General features: G+C 36.6%; 2 protein-coding genes across 4 annotated transcripts; both read right to left on the minus strand.

Annotated features, from left to right (window-relative positions):
• Positions 1 to 1,988: 1,988 nt before the first annotated feature.
• Positions 1,989 to 15,642, minus strand: LOC135652406 (transcription elongation factor SPT6 homolog). Its single transcript, XM_065173297.1, has 18 exons — positions 15,510 to 15,642; positions 15,290 to 15,396; positions 15,092 to 15,184; positions 14,839 to 14,974; positions 14,668 to 14,755; positions 14,405 to 14,555; positions 14,195 to 14,333; positions 13,840 to 14,098; positions 13,540 to 13,728; positions 13,351 to 13,458; positions 12,776 to 13,159; positions 12,431 to 12,541; positions 11,539 to 12,318; positions 7,666 to 7,807; positions 6,424 to 7,595; positions 6,110 to 6,319; positions 4,556 to 5,048; positions 1,989 to 2,973 (listed from the first exon to the last, which is right to left on the minus strand). Exons 2-18 carry the CDS (start codon positions 15,321 to 15,323, stop codon positions 2,282 to 2,284), a joined length of 5,181 nt encoding a protein of 1,726 aa, XP_065029369.1. The 5' UTR covers positions 15,324 to 15,396; positions 15,510 to 15,642; the 3' UTR covers positions 1,989 to 2,281.
• Positions 15,643 to 18,235: 2,593 nt separating this feature from the next.
• On the minus strand, positions 18,236 to 19,757 carry LOC103971554 (two-component response regulator ORR9). Of its 3 annotated transcripts, none has more exons than XM_009385608.3 (5): positions 19,342 to 19,757; positions 19,176 to 19,267; positions 19,016 to 19,090; positions 18,870 to 18,940; positions 18,236 to 18,578 (listed from the first exon to the last, which is right to left on the minus strand). In XM_009385608.3, exons 1-5 carry the CDS (start codon positions 19,448 to 19,450, stop codon positions 18,383 to 18,385), a joined length of 543 nt encoding a protein of 180 aa, XP_009383883.2. In that variant the 5' UTR covers positions 19,451 to 19,757; the 3' UTR covers positions 18,236 to 18,382. The 3 variants fall into 3 exon arrangements, with proteins under 3 accessions (XP_009383883.2, XP_009383882.2, XP_065029370.1); XM_009385607.3 differs by having other exon boundaries at positions 19,016 to 19,093; XM_065173298.1 differs by having other exon boundaries at positions 18,506 to 18,780; positions 19,016 to 19,093; positions 19,342 to 19,590.
• Positions 19,758 to 19,869: the final 112 nt, after the last annotated feature.

Here is a 19,869-nt window from a genome sequence, read left to right on the forward strand (position 1 = left end):
AATCAACCTTAGTTGTGGTTTTGGAATCGACAATTTTAGTTTTAAAATTGAGGATTTTGATTCTTCTATATTCAAAATTGATTCCAGATTATTTTAGTTTAGATTCTTAAAAACTTTGGATTCTAGATAATTTTGATATCAAAATCACTGGTTTCGATACGACCATCATTTTTTATTAATAAAAAAATAAATTCGAAATCGTTAGTTTCGATTCCATTTATGATTTCTAAGAATTGGAAATGAACCATATAATCTCAAATTTGAACTATCAAACCCTTAATTAGGTTCCATATTGATTCTAAATCGCTATGATTCTTATTGGTAATGAATGAGGCTCAAAGCAACTCATGTAGAGAAATGATGTAAATCTTTTTCTTTGCTACACAGAAAAAAGAAAACCGACTTAAATTAAAGATTTTTTGAATTAATTTTGTGATTGAATATAATCTGAGTGTAATTTAACTAAATTTTAAGCGTTACTATATCAATTTTTACTGAACTAACTCAAACTTTTACAAAACATGATTCTTAGATCAGAGCATCCGTATAGGATTTAAGAAAAAAAAATCTCCAAATATTCATTATAATTATTTTTTAATTTTAAAAATTTATGATAATGAATTATTAAAATTTAATATTTTTTGAACCAATATCATATAACTTTATCAACTTCTACTGAGTAAATCTAAATTTTGATAGAACCATTAGGACATGATTAAAAGATGATTGGTTTCATATTTTTATTATTTAAGAAGTTTATAATAATTAATTATTAAAATTAAAGATTTTTTTTAATATGTTTGGCGATTGAGTGTAATATAGTTTAATTTCGAATATAATTGAGTCAAATTTCACTAAGCTACTCAAACTTTCACCAAATTACTTTGTCATGATTCTGATATGATTATTTTAAAAAAAATTATGATAATTAATATCAAAATAAGAGATTTATTAATACGTTTTGTTTTGCTTTCGATTATAACTTAGTTCAATTTCAAGTACAATCTGATCAATTTTTGCTAATCAATTCAAACTTTCACATAATTATTAAGGCAGACATAATTTTAAGATGTCTAATACCAGTTTATTTATTTTTATAAAAAAATTATTATAATTAAGAATTAAAATTTTTAATCGATACTATAATGAGTTGCAACTTTGATCAATAAGATAGGATTATAGGATGATCGATTTATTTATTCTCTTTTCTAAAAAAAAATTATAATAATCAATTATTAAAACTAAAATTTTTCGACCTAGTAATAATTTAACTAAAAAAGTCTAAAGGATACTTCCTAATACCGATGACATCAACCGATAAAAAAAATCAATAGTTGAGGGTTTTTTTCCAGTAAACAATGCCCTTCTCATTTCGCACAACGTTAAAAATTGTACCAACTTTCTCCATTCAACTGCAAAATTTTGTGCACCATAACATCATCATAAAATGACACAAACATTCTCCTTTAACACAAAAAATGCAAATGAAAAAACGTTGAAATTGTTCTTTTATTCTCACGCAACGCTGTCCGAGCAACGAAATGACCTAAAATTTTCTTATTTCACACTGCAATCCGACGGTTGAAACTGCACAAACTTTATTCTATCACACAATAATACGATGGCAAAGAAATAATAACAATTTTGTTTTTTCTGTGCAACAATACAACCGTGGAAAAATGATCTCCACATGCTTGCATTACACAAAAACATGTTAACTGAGAAATAAAACAGATTCATTTTAATCCATTAACACGCATGAGAAAAAAAATGCAAGAATAGCACATTTATACTTTTTTTTCTTTGCACAGCGATAAAAAAAAAATTGAACTCACGGAGCTATGCTACAGTAAAGAAATCACATGGCCTTTCTTTTCGGCTGAAACCAAAATTTCAAACTGCACAAAAAAACTAATAAACAGGCAAAAGTTCTACAGGCCGAACCGATCAGCATCTGTGGTGCATCAGCCAATGTGACAGTTTAAAAAGAAAACCAACGATTATCCCGAGACTCGATTGTTTAATTTAAGCTTATTTTCTCATAACAGATACATTTCTGTTAATTTGAAAGGGCCTAAACAACAGATATAGTAAAAGACTAGAACAGATTTGATGCTATAGCGGGGCCTGTCATAATATACAACCTAAACCATGAAAGCTAACACGAGCCAAGTGAATAATAGGTAAGATGGTTTTTGCTCGATTGGTCCAAATGATAATCTACACCTTGTAGTTTCCACTTCCATTAGGGTCAAATATCAAAAATTGCCCAGCTCCTGAGTTACCATCCAACTCCATTTCCTCCACTCGTACCGTCTCCAGTATCGGGTTGAGATGCTACTGATCTCCTAGAATCACCCCATCCCGGAGCTGAAGCACCAAATCCAGTGTTTGAACTGCCTGAGCCATTGGGATTTGCTAATTCCTCGGTCAAACCGCCAAAGCTAGTGCCTCCACCCCAGCCACCTGTGCTGCTGCCACCGCCACCGCTATTCCCACCCCAGCCAGGACCAGTACCACCGTTTCCAACTCCCCCCAAGCCAGCCCTGACCTCTCTGCCACCAACATTGCCTCCTGTCCCCCAGCTACTACCTCCACTGCCACCTTCGCCCCAACCACTCTTGCTGCCACCCCCACCCCATTTGTCACTGCCTCTATCAGCATAGCCACTTCCCCAATCCCCACCACCGGTACTACCACCAGTGTTGCTCCCACCCTGTCCACCACCACTGCCCCCACTGCCCCAGCCCCAAGGGTCCCTGCCAGGGGAATTCTGAACTTTGGCACCAGGAAATGTGCTCAAGCCATTGTTTTCATTTGAACCCCATTTTGTAGCACCATAACCAGAATCGTGGCCCCCACTGACCAAATTATTTCCTCTGCCATGCCCTCGCCCATGCCCTCGGCCTGGACGAGGAAGCCCACTTGGATGAACATCTCGACTGCCAATGCTCCTAGAGTCAAATCTGTCACCTGGTCAGAAAAACAACACAGGATGAGAATTGCAATTAAATGCTGCCAGCAACAAGGCATATTTACCAGAAAAGATATGTTGGTAACCAAAATTTACATGCCAACATGACTTCAGTTAAACAAATGAACTTCATCAAACTAGCACATTCAAACAAACACTGTCAAGGAGATGCAATGTCCAGGAAACAAGACACCTGACACTTGTGCCAGTCATCACTCAGCCACACCACGTGTTCCCCTCTTCTGCTTGTTGGACAGAAGAATTAGGACAAACAACCTTACAACTGATTAAATACTAATGTTAAAGTTTGGCCCTGTAGGTGTCATCATAAGATGTTTCTCCCTGAATTGTGGAAGGACCACCACAGCACAAAATATTCTACATGAATACTAGCAATAAAGGTTTTTAAGCCATTTTACTAATTTGCAAGAAATTCATTTTAAATCTGGCCAAATTCTAGCCCATTGCTCAACAATTTTCATGGCAAAACCACATAATAAACCAGCCATCACTACTGATCCATGACAATGAAATGCATTTAAAATGGATCTGATGAATCTTCATACGTAAGATCAATGTCAACTCAAACCCTGTTTTAATATGGAATGACCAAGTATTAGTTATTTGACTCCTTTTGGGGATTCTCATCAAAGCCAATTTAAGTGTCAACTAAATTTATATTCATAAATAAACATATAAAATCAGTTCATTTGAGATTTAGTAAGCTATTTGCTGGATATCCAATTTACTCTGTTCAACTCCAACAATATTTCTTCCCAGCATCGTAATTAAACAATTCCACATATAGCATGAGAAATCAATATAGTATGGCTACTTTTACTTCTTATGGTAAAGCAATCATAGTACCATTTAGTTTTCTTATCCAATATAGTATGAGACACAACTATAACGATAATGGACTTTATCAATGAAAACACAGCTACTTGGGGCGAGCCACAGGAGAATACACGAAATGTAAGAACAATTATTTATAGAATTCAATGAACTAGACATAACCAAACCAAAAATCTCAATTTGATTTGACTTTGGTTTTCAATGATTTTAGGAACAGTTTTAGTTTCAGACAGCTAAGAACAAGGGGCCTGTTTAATTCAAAATTGTCACAATATGCAAAACCAAACTGAACATCCGTACCAGTCAGCATCATACCATGCCAAAAAGATATCAGCACAATCATGCTACAAAAGGACAATCCCCGAGATGGATAACACAGACAAAAAAAGTAATTATCAAAAGGTAGCTGACATGTTCTTTGATAGATAACAAAATTTTAAAGGAAATAGTGAAGTTCAAATTCTTTCAGATAGCTCATCAGGAGTGTATTTAGTTTTTCAAAACATGAACTTGGTAAGAGACGGTAATACAATATTAGTAACAATGAGACAATTAAATTGACAGGTAAAAAACACAACAATTTTTTTATTTTCAAAAGCATGGTTGGTGAGAAACGGTGATACAAGATTAATAGCACTGACAATTATATTGACACAAAAATAATAACAAACAACCTTACTCAGCTTTGAGAACAACACATTTCAATTATAATATTTTATCACATACCTGTTCTCGAACCAGGCGTGGAAGATCTTTCCCGGTCTGAATTTGCATGACCTCTCCAGCCATCATTACTGCCTGCTGAGGCACTGCCTACAGATCCCCCACTAGAGGAAACCCATGCAGGGCTTTTGATTGGTACCATTGCAGCAAGTGTTCGTAAAGATGGGCCAGCATCAGGTGGTGGTTTGTCTATGTTCTTCTGAAAATAAGCCACCAGGCGATCAATGTCATCAAAATCCTTTTTCCGAAACCTAAAACCTTTTGGATACAACCCAATATACTCATGATGTGGATTTGAACTTCTGATATAGGATAAAATGAATGTCCCTGGATGTTCATGAGAAATCCCAAAACAATAGACTATCCTCATTGGATTTACTGCCTTCTCTGCTCTCAACAAATCGTCAACTTCCATCTTTGTTCCTTTTCTGAATTTGCGATAAGAAAGCATAATTTTCAGGTGAGCGACCAATGGATCAACATATCTATCCATAACCTGGAAGTCAAGAAACAACATGCCACTTGAGAGATGTCAACTCACCTAAATGTTTATTAATAGAATCAAAAGACTTGTGCATTAAATCCCTCTTTGTTAAGCAATCATATATAGACAATCAACATGATTAAGATGAGAACTGTAACAAATTACCAAAACTTAAATTCTGGCAACAAAAAAAAAATGTAAAGTTGAAAAAATACAGAAAATCCAAACAATCAGAAGAGTATGGTATGGGATGTAATAGAGCTTCAACGTAATAAATCTTTATTTCGTTCTGTGAAAAAAAGTTAGCCTAACACTTATCGTACATATATAAGTGCAAAATACAACAATTATGATTTTGTCCTTTCCACTACCGGTTAGAAAGTTTGAAATGAGAGAAAGAGAAAAGCTTTAAGAGGATTTATTTCATACTCTGGAAAAAGATTTGATATACCGTCTTAGCTTTACTTTTAAAGAATGTTAAAAATATATATATAAGTACCTAAAAAGATTTCACTTTGACCAAGGAGTGAAGTCAGAAAAATACCCTTCAATTGCATTTTGTATTATTTTTACAAGTTCTGTGGGAAACCTCTAAAAGTAGGTTAATTAAACAGTTTATCACTTGCAAATATTTAATCTAAGCACCTTTTCCTGAGCTTTTAAAAAAAGTCAAAATCATATTACTTAGTCCATATTAAAATTGAAACTGTGTACTCTTTCATAACACTTGGCAAGCTTTCAACAATTGCAATATATAATGAAAAATGCATAAATAGTAGAAATGGTCTCATGAAATATTTAATTTAGATGCTATATAATACAAGCTGAAATAGGAAATACTGAGTTTTCAAGCAATACATACAAAAAAAACTTATGATAACTGTTATCCATGAAGCATGGTGATTTTGTGTCATTTTATAAAACCAAACAATTTCAAAATCTCTTACTACAATGTTTAATATGTTCTCTAGTGTGTTTCATAATATTAAACAATATGCTTCAAGGATAATCATTACTGAGAACTGAAAAACTGCAAATGCAATTAAAATATAATAATATATATGTGCACTAACTTCATCAAGATCTTCAAATGTATCTTTATCAATTGTCAATGTCTTTCCCAGTCGAAGTAAGCTGGTAATATTTTTGTGATCTTTTCCACCTTCCACTATTTCTTTATGAGCATATACTCCATCAAAAACTTTCAGTGTCAATGTCAAAAATGAAGGCCCTTTAGAACTGGGTCGGATAATGCTCTCACCAGGTTCCTTATCAGATAGGTACTGTTGCAATAAATGATTTTAAAAGTTAGTCTCAAAATATGAGGGCATTAAGTAAGAGGCAATACTGAATTCCATCAGGGGTGCAACTTGTCAAAAAAACACACCTCCATTGTTTCATCAGCTGTCAAATTCTGGAAACGGGGATGAACAATCATCCTTGGTTTGAAATGTTTCTTTGCACGTTCCTTGTCCTTTCGGGCCTTCTCCATCTCACTCTGCAAACTGATCTCATCCTCATGGTAATAAGGATCACGATTACGAATATTGTAAGGTCTTCTCCTCAAATCACTAGCCTTGGTTGTCAGGTAAACCACAAGTCTATTCTTATTGATCTGCTTAATCTTGCAGGTAAGTATATCACCTTCATGTACCTTCTCAGGATCATATCCGTCGTCTGAGAAATCATCAGAGAAAATCATCCCTTTCAAACCAGAATCAAAAGCACAAATGATACGATTTTCTTGTACATGGCGCACTGTGACCTGAACAATTCTCCCTTCTGAAATGGTATCATCCGTTTCACCAGAGAGCATAGCAAACTCCTCCTCTGCACCAGGTTCTTTGAAAGGTGTCCGCCAATCCTGGAAACCATGTAGAAGCTCCATCTTTATATCATACAGGGTCTCCCTTTTGTTGGTCCCATACTGATTAAAAATGCTTTTGGCATACTCATTGATGTCGAGCACTTTAAGCATATGTGGCCTCTCCCTCACATGTTCGATTGCCATCTCTTGTACATCATCATCCATATCGTTAGGTTCATTCGGAACATCTTCAGCATAAACATCCTTGGCCAGATTCTTTGCTAGATCATACGACTCTGGATGAATTCTTGTGTCATCCAGAAGGTCCATAATGTGACTGCTAGCAGAAGCTGCCCCACTCCGGCAAACACGCAAAAATCCAACAGCATTAATGAAAACTTTCTTTCTAAGAATCTTTCCCATAGGTATCTCCTTACGATTAAAAATGGATCCGGCCCTAACAAATGCTTTTTGCAAAGCAGATGCTTTCCGTGGTCCAAGACCAGAAATGAACTGTAAAGGAGCAAAAAGCCATTCATGACTTGCAGCTAGATTTATATCCACACCAACCTGGTTGGTTGCATCAATCATAACCTGCTCAACAACCTCATACTTCTCGTCTGGTGTAAGAAAATGTTCCAGGGGACAAAGTTTCCAAGATAGAATCTCTTTCCCTGGTCCACAGAGTGTAGCAACCATCGCCAAAGGGTTTTGCAGATATCGACCAAGAGCCACGGCACGTTTCACAATACCTTCAAGGAAAACTACATCAGAAGGATCAAGAATAAAATTAGTATATTATTCAAATAAAATAACCTTTACCTGGTTGACCAGGGAGTTGATCCGAAGAAATTCTTGAATTCTCATATAGGCGAGGCAAGGATTCATCCCCGAAGACAATACTGAAATATTCTAGATCCTGGCTGACATCTTTTGGATGATCTTCCACTATCTTGAAAATAACCTACAAAACATAACATATGGGAAGTCTTAGGTCCTAATAAATTCTCAGAATAACTAATATCCATCAAACAGTCATCAAGTGGATATATATTTCTTCAATTGTATATGCATGAACCAAGTAGTCTTTAATATTCTTAAAAATGCATGATTACTTGTAAAGTTATAATTGTATTCAGAAAGTAATATATGCAGCATTCACTATTGAATTAATCAATTCATTCCCAAAAACAGAAAATTATAAACTACAAAACAACCATTCTTTGTCATCCATTCACAATCAACATGTTTTCTGAGGCATTACATAGTAATTTTATTCAAGTTACTTCATATCATCCAAATTGCATGCCATTATAAGCTGTATAAATTGGAGTATTTGTAGCATGAAGCCGTAGTAGATTATATATCAGCAGTCCACAGTAGAAAGTAGACTATATGTCAGCAATCAATGGAAAAAGAGGTATTAAGTTGAGCATGTCTTCCAAGAATTAGAGGATGTGGCATTCCTGATCATTAGAACCTAAACTGAATTATTTCATCATCCAACATCAATTCCTTGGTACTGGATTTTTCTTTTGAGCATTGTTGCACCTATTGCTTCTCCAAGGACTTCGCTAGTGGTGTAAGATGCATCTAAAACCCATGTATTAAAATCTCAGTCCAATACTGATACCGGCTGGTGTCCAAACTCATATGGTAACTCATAAGAGCAGTGTCCGACACTCAATATGAGTCAGTACCACCCAGACCAGAGAAAAAAAAACACAGAGAAAAGAGGAGGGTATATGGGCAGAGGAGGAGAAGAGGAGGGGATCAGGAGGAGGCAGATGAAGAGGAAGAGAGGAGGCAGACAAGGACAAGTACTGGCATAAGGAGGTGACAATCTTGACGAGGGGACAACGTCGACCCAGCAAGGAGGCAGTGGCAGCGACACGACGAAGTGGAAGAGGAGGCAACAGAAAAAGAGAGAAGCAGAGAGAAAGATTGCCAACTGTTAGGATGTAAGAAACCCAAATAGTTGCCAGAATTTAAAAACCTGATGTGACATCAAGCTACAGGCTTAATGCATGGTAACCATAACGTCAGTATGTTCCCTGCTAGTAAGTCCAGAATAATGAGCTTACCCAGCAGTTGCTTGGTTTCAGACTTTGGACAAAAAAAGCAAAAGAGAGACAGAAAAAAGAAAACATGGATCGCTACAAGATTCTAAAAACAAGATACCTGTACTGTGCTACAGGTGTAGGCTTACCTTTTGGTACAACTTGGTCGATCTGTTTACTTCCCAATAGGCCCCAAAGTGAAAAAGAAAATCATTCTCTTACATATCAAACACAAATTCCTTGCAGAACCATTTTTCACGAAGTTCTTGATACCTTACCAATCCTTAGACAAAATCCATAACCTAGTAATTCCATTCAGGCTGACAATCATGCTTCTTGAACTCCCAAAGATCCATTCTCCACATCTTTCCTCCAATATTTTCTTTTGAACTAAGGCCTAAACAGAAATATATAGTACGTACTACAATTTTGGCAACCAACTGACACCTAATTTGAACACAGCCAAAAAAATGGTCTTACTGCAAAGTAGTCATCATATGTTAACAAATGGTAAAATTTTGAAGTAAAGTCAGAAACCAAAATTGAGCACAAACCACAAGAGAAGAAAAAAGCTTATTACTTCAATAAGACGCTGCTTGTATTTGACATGGACAACTAAAGTTGAACACAACAGGAAAATAACAAGTAATGATACTCTTATCAGTATCTTAACCAGCTTAGTATAAATATGCAGATATTGAGAAATCAAAGCTGGATAGAAGTATCAGTAATTGCATCTTAGGCCACAGTTTCAGAAGCTACAGAATTTCATATACAGCAAACAACAAAACTAATGAACTAAAGTGCAAAAGTTGCAACCAAGCAGCGATTTAAAAAGGCACTCGGGTGCTCGCCTAGGCGCTCAGACGAGGCGAGGCGAGGTCCGAGCACCTCGCTAATCTTCCAGGCGACGCGCTTCAAAAAGGCGCCGCCTGGGCGCTCGCCCGAGCCCAGGCGCTGGGCGCTTCGGGCGAGCGCCTGGGTTAACCAAGGCGACCGAACCAGGATTTTAGGTCTGGTTTGGTCCTAGTTCGGTCTCCGATGGTTAGTTGGTTCAATCGAACCAACTAAAACTGATATCAGTGACAACCCAACCCTAACCCTCGTTGTCGTTGCGCCTCCCGCTGCTCGCCGCTGCCTCCTTACACTCCGCTATCGCTTCCTCTTTTCTCAGTCAGCAGGCTCAGCACCCCCTTACACTTCCTTCTTCTCCTTCTGTTAACAGTATACAGTATACTGTTAACAGTATATTATATACTGTTAATATTATTAGGTTTATTTGAAATTATTAATTTTTAATACTATTAAAAGATTAATAATATATTATTTTAATTTTTAATACTGTTAATTTTTATTTATTTGAAATCATTGCTAGGTTTTAAGATAAATGACAAGTGTACAGAGCAACTCAATTGAGTCTCCAATGGCATAAAAAAAAAGATTCAATGAAGATGATTTATGTGAAAATGACGATAATATTGATTATGATGAATGACTTTAATATAAAATTTTATTGTTTTGAATTTTAAAACTTTTTGTTAATGTGACATTGTGATTTTGTATTTTAGATTTTCTTAATTTAATAGCATATTTTAATTTAAAATTTTAAATAATTATATTTATTAATTATATTATATATTTTTATATTTTAGCACCTCGCTTCGCTCGGGTGAGCGCTAGGCGTTTTTGGACCATAGCGTCTTTTAGCGCCTAGCGCTTTTTAAATCACTGCAACCAAAAATTCCAACAAAAAAAAGATGTATATGGAACATAAAAAAGGGAAAGAAACACAGCACGCACTTCATAAATGTCACCCTTCAGAAGCTCTGTTACTTAAGTGCAAATAGCAAACCTAATAAACTAAAGTGCAAAGTTGCAATCAAGAATATAAAAAAAGATGTATATGGCAGTGTAGTCAAAAGTGCTAGGCACCAAAAGGTGCCATGGACCCAAAGTGCCCAAAGAGCGTTGCTCGAGCGAAGCAAGGCGCTCTTAAATATTATAATTTAAAATTATATATCATGATTAATAAAAATAAACTAAAACTAAAATAATACATCAAACTTGCATTCATTTAAAGTACCAAACTACATTGTCTATATCAATAACAAAAATGACAGAATAAAACAAAATTAAAGATATATTAAAATCCAGTTCATCATTTTCAATCTTGTCACCATCTTCCTCTGTAGGTGATTTATATTCCTCTTCTTCCTCCTCTTCCAATAATTGCAGCTGTTCACAGAGGAAGGGGCAGCTGCTGTTCACTACAGGCAAGACGGGAGGCAGCGGGGCAGCTGCTGTTCATTACAGCAAGAAGAAACAGCCGCCACTGCCGCTGGATAAAAGCGTCGCTGCAGCCTCCGGAGGGAGATGCTGCTGCAGTGCAGAAACGGGAAAGAGGGTTCTGCGTTAGGGTTCTTCTCGTGTGCGAGAAGAAGGGTTTCGTGCGACAGATAACTGGTTCATTTGAACCAGTTCACTTGCGTTCATTTGGTTTGACTCAGGCTCAACCTGGACTGAGTTAAACCAGGAGGGCGCTCGGGCCTCCACTGGGACCTAGGCAAGCGCCCAGGTGCCCGGTGACTTCAATGGTATACGGAACATAATAAAAGGAAAGAAACACAGCACATACTTCATAAATGTCATCCTTCAGTTGTCTGCAGGCCATATTTGCTGCTCCCACACAGACAGCATGAGGTTGATGATCTGTCATGAACTTCAGAAGCCTTTGATGGTCATTTTTCTTTCTCTGTTGATCAGCAACAGCCTGGGATCGAACACTAACAGAACCAGCATACAGCACATCCACCATTTCTCCTGCCGAGTCCAACATAACAATTGTAGTTGCAGGCTTCCCAGGTCCCCAACAGCAAGCCATTACCCTTGATTCAGATTCATCCTCCGGATCATTGTCTGCATCCTTCCGCTTGAAAGGGGCAACAGAGACTTTATTCCACAACTGTCTTCCATATTCCATAAGAAGCCAACTCTTGGCCCTAGCAGTCAATAGTGATTGAGCTTCCTTTGCCATTGATGGAAGAATAAGGGTGAGAAATGAGTCGTCCAATATCATCTTCCGTTGCTCGTTCCAAAGCTGAGCAGATCTACTGACACGCTCACTCAGATAATACTCGGAAGCATCACTTAACAATTTCTTTTGGATATCTTCTGGTAATTTGATCGTGACCTTAAGCAGCTTCTCTTCTTCACCTTTTTGGATAAGTAGCCATTGAGCATCCACAAACTCGGATAACGGCTTATTGCGGAGCCACTTGACACCTGCAAGCTGATGATAGGAATCAATTGCCATATTTCCCTCAGGAGTAGGACTTGTTGACACGACAGCCTTCTCCATAAAGATACTGCGCACATGTCTTCTAACATTTGGCTCACATCCAATCTCCACTGCTGCCTGCAAGAAAACAAAGTCAAAGTTGCGACAAGATCAATAAAACTTGAGACTAAGAACATTACATCCACACAGAATCTTTAAGAAGAAAAAGATGAATACAGAACACACATACCATGTGCCGAGCACCTTTAAGCACATCTTGTGGTGTTTCAAACAAAGCACATGTAAAATTTGCTGCAATTTCTTCAGGAGTTTCTTTTGCATCTTCAAATTCATCTGATATCTGATAAAAAGGTAAAACAGCATTCAGAACATTAATTCCTAGTATGACAATGAGCAAAAACTCACCAGAAACAACAGGCTAGAGGCTCGAAACATACCACATATACAGCCCCAGTATGTATACTAGTGAGTGATACCAAAGGCAAATCACCAATTCTATGAACGTTGACTATTTCTTAAAAACTAATAACATTTTTTAACTTCTTGGGCAAAATAAAACCAGAATAAAACTCACCTTTTCTAATGAGAGAAGCAGCCCAAACTGCTCAGAATTAGCACCAAATTTGTTAGCAACCTCCCAGAGACCAGCTTTGTGGAAACTACTGTACAATGATTTCCGCTTTGGTCTCTTAAATTGAACATCCTCTGTATCAACTTCACCTGGAGGAAAATGCAAATTGAACTTGGCATCAATATCATCAACCTCTCTCTCTGATCTTGCATCCTTCAGGGCTTCCGTAATTGATTTGAAAAGTTGTTGATTTAATGCAAGTCTCATTTCATTATCAATTCTTCGAGCTTCCTCTTCAAAGCGTTTGTTATAGTAGGAATGGAGGGCACTTTTCCTCTTCTGAAGCAACAACCATTTTCTGTCCAATGTCTGAACAGCCCAGAGCACCTGAAGACAATTGAGACTGCTTTTAAGAATATGTTTTACTCACCCACTATAATTTCTTTATAAAAAAAAGTTATACAATAGGTTTACTAGGAAAATTGAGATTGCTCCACAGAATATGCTATAGCCCACCCACCACCAAAGAAAATTATGCAACAGACTTACTAGGATTTAGTAGAGGAGAATTTAAGTACCTTATGCCACTTCATCTTCGGCGTTTCTTCAATATCTGCCATGTTGGCATCAGGATCTTTCAAAAGACTGTGACATAACTCCTTGCGGTACATGCTAATGAAAGGAATCTGAGAAACAACAGCAATTACTGATCAATATCCTTATAAAACCTTAATAAACATATTTGAATACATCAAAGAAGTCCCTACATCAAGCTTCTGCACATGCATCATTGTCAAGACATTTCCAATTTCCTCCTTATTTATCTCTTTGACTATTTGATCATAACCAACTAGAGGAGAAATACCACCACTAGTAAGTTGGCTGTATATCCACGTACTCTCGTCTTCTATGCTTTTATCATCGGTCGGAGGTGACCCAGTTTTGTCCTCAGACACCTGCAAGGGAAAAGAATATACCAACACCAAGAGATATTTCGTAATTTACAAGTCCACCTACCATATGCTACATCTTAAATTTTATAAACAGATGATGAATTGTGTTATTACCTGAATTCTCTCAGGCACATCTGTTTCTCGGATAATGTCATCCTTTGGGGTCATATACTTCTCTGAGAGAATAAAAGGTTCAAACTCATCCTCCAGTCTCTTCTCACTCCAACTGCCATCAGCAGAAACAGCTGCAAGGCCTTGCTTCCGTAGCATTAGAAGCTCATCAACATCACCAAATATTTCATGGGCTTCTTGCAAAGCAGATGATGAAACTCCTGGGGCTTGGCGTGACATCTTTTTCTTGGGCTTTTTCTTTCTATAAGAAGTCATTCAATGGTCAAAATAGTTAAGAGAACAGTAAACGTGGCAACGGAGCATATTGAAAAGTTCGAGGAGAGGTATCTCTTCAGACCTTACAACAGCACCAGTCTCATCAACATCTTCTTCATCCACGATAAAATCTGCCATTTCATCTTCCTCCCCAATAATGTCCGCTTCTTCTTCTTCTTCGGGCTGCTCTTCTTCCTCAGCGATATCCTCTAATGGCACCACTGTATGATGAAAGAGAAGGATAGTTAATTTCCACAAACTAATCATCTCTTCAATTACACGAGTTGATTACCTTCGTCATCTCCAAACAAGCTACGCTTAAGTTTTTCTTCAGCTGTTCGGCCACCACGACTGTCCCTATCAAATTCTTCATCATCTGAAAACCCAGACCGCTCCACTTCATTGTCCCTTCCAGCCTTCTTCAATCGCTTAAATTTGCTACTCTACATGCGATTACCCAATAACAACTCAAACAAGTCATAGCCATGTTTGAGGAGGAAACACACAAAAATCCCCAAGGGTCTTAACAGTGAGAAGCAAGGTCAGGAGACATACTGGTTGAGGTCGACGGAATCCGGTTATGTTGTTGTCTTGAAGTAACTCATAATCATCCTCATCAAGAACGTAATTTTTCTCTGAATCCCTGAAGTGCAGATCATACAGCTATAAATATGAAGAGGATTTCACCTATTAAAAAAAGCCACAAGGGAAGTCAAGATGCATTACCTTCTCTTCTTCTTCCTTTTTCTATGTCTCTCCTCGTCACTCTCCTGTTTTTCCTCCTCCTCTTCTTCCTCTGCTTCCTCCTCTTCCACATCGTCCACTATAAATCCATCTTGCTCGTACTCATCCTGCCCCTCTTCTGCTGACAGAAAAAACAACTTATTACACGCTAAAAAGACTGTTACCCCAATCACCCAAAAAACTAGGGCCTCTGACCACCACAGGAGAAAAAGATCAGTCGAAATCCCAACTGTACCTTCTTCTTCCTCCTCATCATCGTTGCCCCCATCACCAACGTCATCAGCGTCCTGCTCCATGGCTCGTTCTTCCTCATCCTCTTCGACCTCATCTGCACGCAACGAAAAAAAAGAAAAAAAAACTCAAAGATGAGGAACTAAGAAAGTCACTTGATTAAGACACACGAAATCACATCGAACGAGATGCAATTTCGGACCTTCCTCATCGGAGACCACCGCTCGTCCGCCCATCTCGTGTTGGAACCGGAGAAAAAGGTTAGGCTTCGAGATGCAGCCTGGCAATTTTCGACAAGGACACTGTTCTCTGCAAGATTTCGCGATCGCAAGGGAACGGATTAGGGTTTCCCGAACCCATCGCAAACGGCGAATAGAACGAGAGATCAGAAGAGTGATAGAAGAAAGATTAGATGATCGTACCTTAGATCTCGAAGTAGTGAACCGCTAGGGTTTCGGAAGAGGGAGAAGGAAGAAACCCTGACCTCGGAGCTCCACGGTGAGTACGTCGATCGATAGGGAGCGGGAGAGGGAGGGGGAGAGGGGTGAGGAATAATGAGATGAAATTAATACTTAAAAACAGATGGAGGGGCATTTTTTCTAGAAAATACCTCTTCCCAATTGGTACCTTCTTTTTTTTATTTTTATTTTTATTTTTATATTTTTTAATTTAAAAAATAAATTAATTATCTCTTAATTAATTATATTATTATTATTATTATTATTTGATTTGTTTACCGTATTTTTATTATGGTGATCATCACATTATGATCAATTAATTTTTTTTATTTAAGTGATGTTATTTTTAAACTATCATAAATATTTATTTTATTTCGTAATATGATATATCATCATTTTTTTAATATATTTTAATTGTATTTAATTTATTTATAATGTTTATTATAAGTAGCTTTCAAAGTATCTTTTATTATGATTATCAAAATATTATGTCATGTCAAAAATAGATCGAAACTTACGAGGGATAATTTGAATATTTTATAAATTAAGGATACTATATTAAAAAAAAGAGAAAATATTATTTGAGAAAATAAATATTCTCTAGAAAAACCATCCAACCCTCGTATTGAAGCCAAGGATTACTCTATACCCTATCAATTATAGGGTTTGAACGTGAATCTATTTAAATTTGATTTAGTAGTTAAAATTAATGAAATCATAATTTATGTCAGAGTTCTCCTCGGAATTAAAAGATTAAGATAGTTGATGGGATATAAAATGAAATAAAATTTTTGTATATGAATAAATACTAGTAGGCTATAATACACAGCGGAATTAAATGAAATCATAATCAAATATAACACCGAGATATAAGTGGAAAACCCCTCCAATATAAAGGATAAAAATTACGGAGCAAACTAGAGATAATCCACTATAAGAATAATGAATATACAAATCTTAATCTCTTGCCCAAAACCCTAGTAACAATCACAAGAGAATAACTATGATACAAGGATTACGTCACTGTATACAATATATAAATCCTCCCTAATTCTCCCCAAGTAATCATAGTAAGAATCTACTGTAGATCTGATCTAATGAAAGCACTACTACATGATTGAGAACACTTTCTCTGTGTTGTCATTGTCTTTTTCCCTTTCTTTCTCTTCATTTTCTGTCTTGTTCTCCTCATTTTCTTTAGACTCCCGTAGCTACAATAAACTACCACGTTGTTGTCTTTTTCTACCTCTTTTTATAATCACCGCACCCCCTAATATAATATAAATTAGAATTGGGTTAAGAAGGGGTGAGCTGTGGGCTGAATATGGGTTGTCGACCCAACAATAAGTCAGGTATTGCAAAATAAACGAAGGAACATTTCAAATTTGACTTTAGAAAAATCATAACATCACCTAAGAAAACAATCCTAATGGAGTTCTTTGAGTTCTAAGCCTTCCAATTTATACAATTTTATTTTATCATTAAAGGCATTTATTTATGCCCTTCATTTTTATTTTTTCTTTTACCATTTGTCATTTTTACCATAACACCATTCACATTAAATTCTTTGTGTTTAGTCTCTTTTTTTTAGTAGATATTTTTTAAAAATTAGAAGAAATTTCTATTACATCAAATAACATATCATATTTGGACTTGAACTTAGGTCCTATGTAACAACAACTTTAATGAACACATATAATGATAGATTTGTGTATTTTTAATTCATAAAGTCTAAATCGAAGCTGATTTAAATTATCATGCATGGGGTTAAACATTATACGATGTAAAATATTAAAATGATTAAAGAACATATCAATATTTTTTATATACATTCATCTTATGTTTAATCGATCTTTATGATAATTTATGGTAAAAGGTCTCTATTTACTACAAAGAGTTAAAGCGGGACAAAAGATCCCCAACTACAAATAATCTCACCGACTCTCACTTAGGTCAACAAATAACAACACAAAGAACAAGTAACGACTTGCAACTCGTAACACACAACAGTACTCGTTGCTTATTCATTACGCGTTAATTAAGGTTATAAGAGTTCCGAGAAATGTTAAAAAGTTTCAAAAGCAAGTGTTTTTTAATAGGCAAAAATTCATTTCAACAGTTTTTCGACCTGCAATTATTATTATTATTATTATTATTTTTCATATATCATTGATGATTTTTCCTCAAAAAAAGTCATAAATTCTTTTACATCGTTATTAACTTATAATTTGATTTTAATTAATTATATAGTAATTTGTTAAATTTTATGATTAGATAAGATATATAATATAACTAATTGGATACTGATAAAACATATTGATCAATAGAAAAGAAGTTCATATTAAAATATGATTCCTTAAGGGATGTTCTTGATGATAGAGATTCTCAATAGATGATTCAATTGAAATATTATAATATCTCTTTTAGATTGATAACGATCTTAGATCTAAAGACGATATTTTTACAAATCACACAAAGATCTTTTTTTAGATGATATGAAAAGATACGCATTGTAAAATCAGATTTAATTTTATTTGATTTCGACATAAAAAATTATTTTCATATTTAATATAACATATTACATATTTTATACTAATATATCTTTGATTAGCTTTACTATCAAGCTACTTAAAACTGGGTTACACGTTAGATTTTTTGTTATGTGAGTTCATGCTAGTTAGGACAATCAATTCAAAACTTCTAATATATCCATATTGAACACCATCATAAACTATTACAACATAAATTAATTTATTTTTTTAAATCATGACAATTGATTCAAATTAGAATATATATATATATATATATATAGACACACACTCTCTTTTGCCCCTCCGTCAAGCTATTACCGGAGAGTCTCGGCCTTGTCTTCTCAGGCAAAAATCCTTGCTTTTGTTGCTGTAATTGTTGTCGTTGCTGCTTTCTCGCTGTTGGTCTTGCAACTTCCCCTTTGGAAGATAAGGTGTGAGCCTCGTCATGTCTGAGAGTTTTATTGGTTTGAGGAAGAACTCCTCTGCTCCTCCCTCCAAGCATCTGTTTGGTAGGGGCACATCGAAACACTTCCACTTTATGGATTGCATCAACTCCAGAATATTAAGCAAGTCTAGCAATTACAAGGAGAGGAAGATTGAAAGATTCTGAGCTTTCCCTTCGTCGAGTTCCGACATCTAATGAGAAGGATATGCAGTTTTCTTGATTCCGACATTGAATGGTCAATATCCGCACTTGAATCTTCCTAGTCATTTTTATGGTGATATATCTCATGCAAGAACTTGATAGAATAGAATCCATGTAGTAAACGAGCAGTCGATTCATGTTTTTTACCTGGTGGTCCGGGATGGCACATTCTCAGAGGACATGATCACAACTGGAATGTTCTTCAAGGATGATGATCCCTGACACCAATGCAAACTCATAAAAACATTGAAACATAGTTAGGAAGAGAGAGATCGAACAGCCATCATTATCACCTTAATCTTCTTGAGCAGATCATACCCTGTCATCCCAGGCATACAATAATCTGTCATGACCAAGTTCACCTCAATCTTCTACAACCAAAACCACCATCTAAATCTCATCAGGATAAGGAAATCCATGCCGCAAACAATCAAGGGATCATCTAGATCTCACGTTCTTATCTGCTGGGACAGGTGATGTGCTTTCCTCATCCTCTCTCAGACCCAACATTTGCAGAGCCTTGCTCCCGGAATCCACTGTGGTAACTGAAGCACCAACACATGCCTTTAGATCCCCCCCCCCCCTCTCGCTCCACTCTATCAAGGAGTGTCGTCGTTACCTTGGCAGGATGATGAGGTCTTGAGGAGCCTCTCGATGAGCTTCCTGTCAATGAGGCTGTCATCCACAGCAAGTACATGAAACTGTGCCTCCTCCGCAGCGACAGCCATTGTTGTCTTCCTTTCTTCCGACGACACCGCCACGCTCTTAGCGAGCGATGAAGATGACAGGAACCGGGTGTAGAATAAGCCGAAGTTGGCGTCTTGTTTGGTCGAGAGGGTCTCTTGTCTTCTCTTCTCTTCACCTTCCCAAGTCTTCCGGCATCCAGCAGTGAAACACCACCTTCCAACCCACCAAAATCTCACCTCTCGGAAAGCGAAGATCCGAAGGCTTTTACTCTATCATTGAATTGGATCCCAAGCAAAGCCACCACCCATCCATCTCTCGCTCTTCCTCTCTCCCTCGCTCTGTGAAACGCCAACGCATTCGTCTTTATCCAATTACCTCAAGATGAGTGCAGGTGATAAAAAGCATTTGGATGACAATATTCCATGCCATCCCATCTGCTCTCGGCTGTCTCCATCGTTTA

This window comes from Musa acuminata, chromosome BXJ3-11 (assembly GCF_036884655.1).
Source record: "Musa acuminata AAA Group cultivar baxijiao chromosome BXJ3-11, Cavendish_Baxijiao_AAA, whole genome shotgun sequence".
Taxonomy (NCBI): Eukaryota; Viridiplantae; Streptophyta; class Magnoliopsida; order Zingiberales; family Musaceae; genus Musa; species Musa acuminata.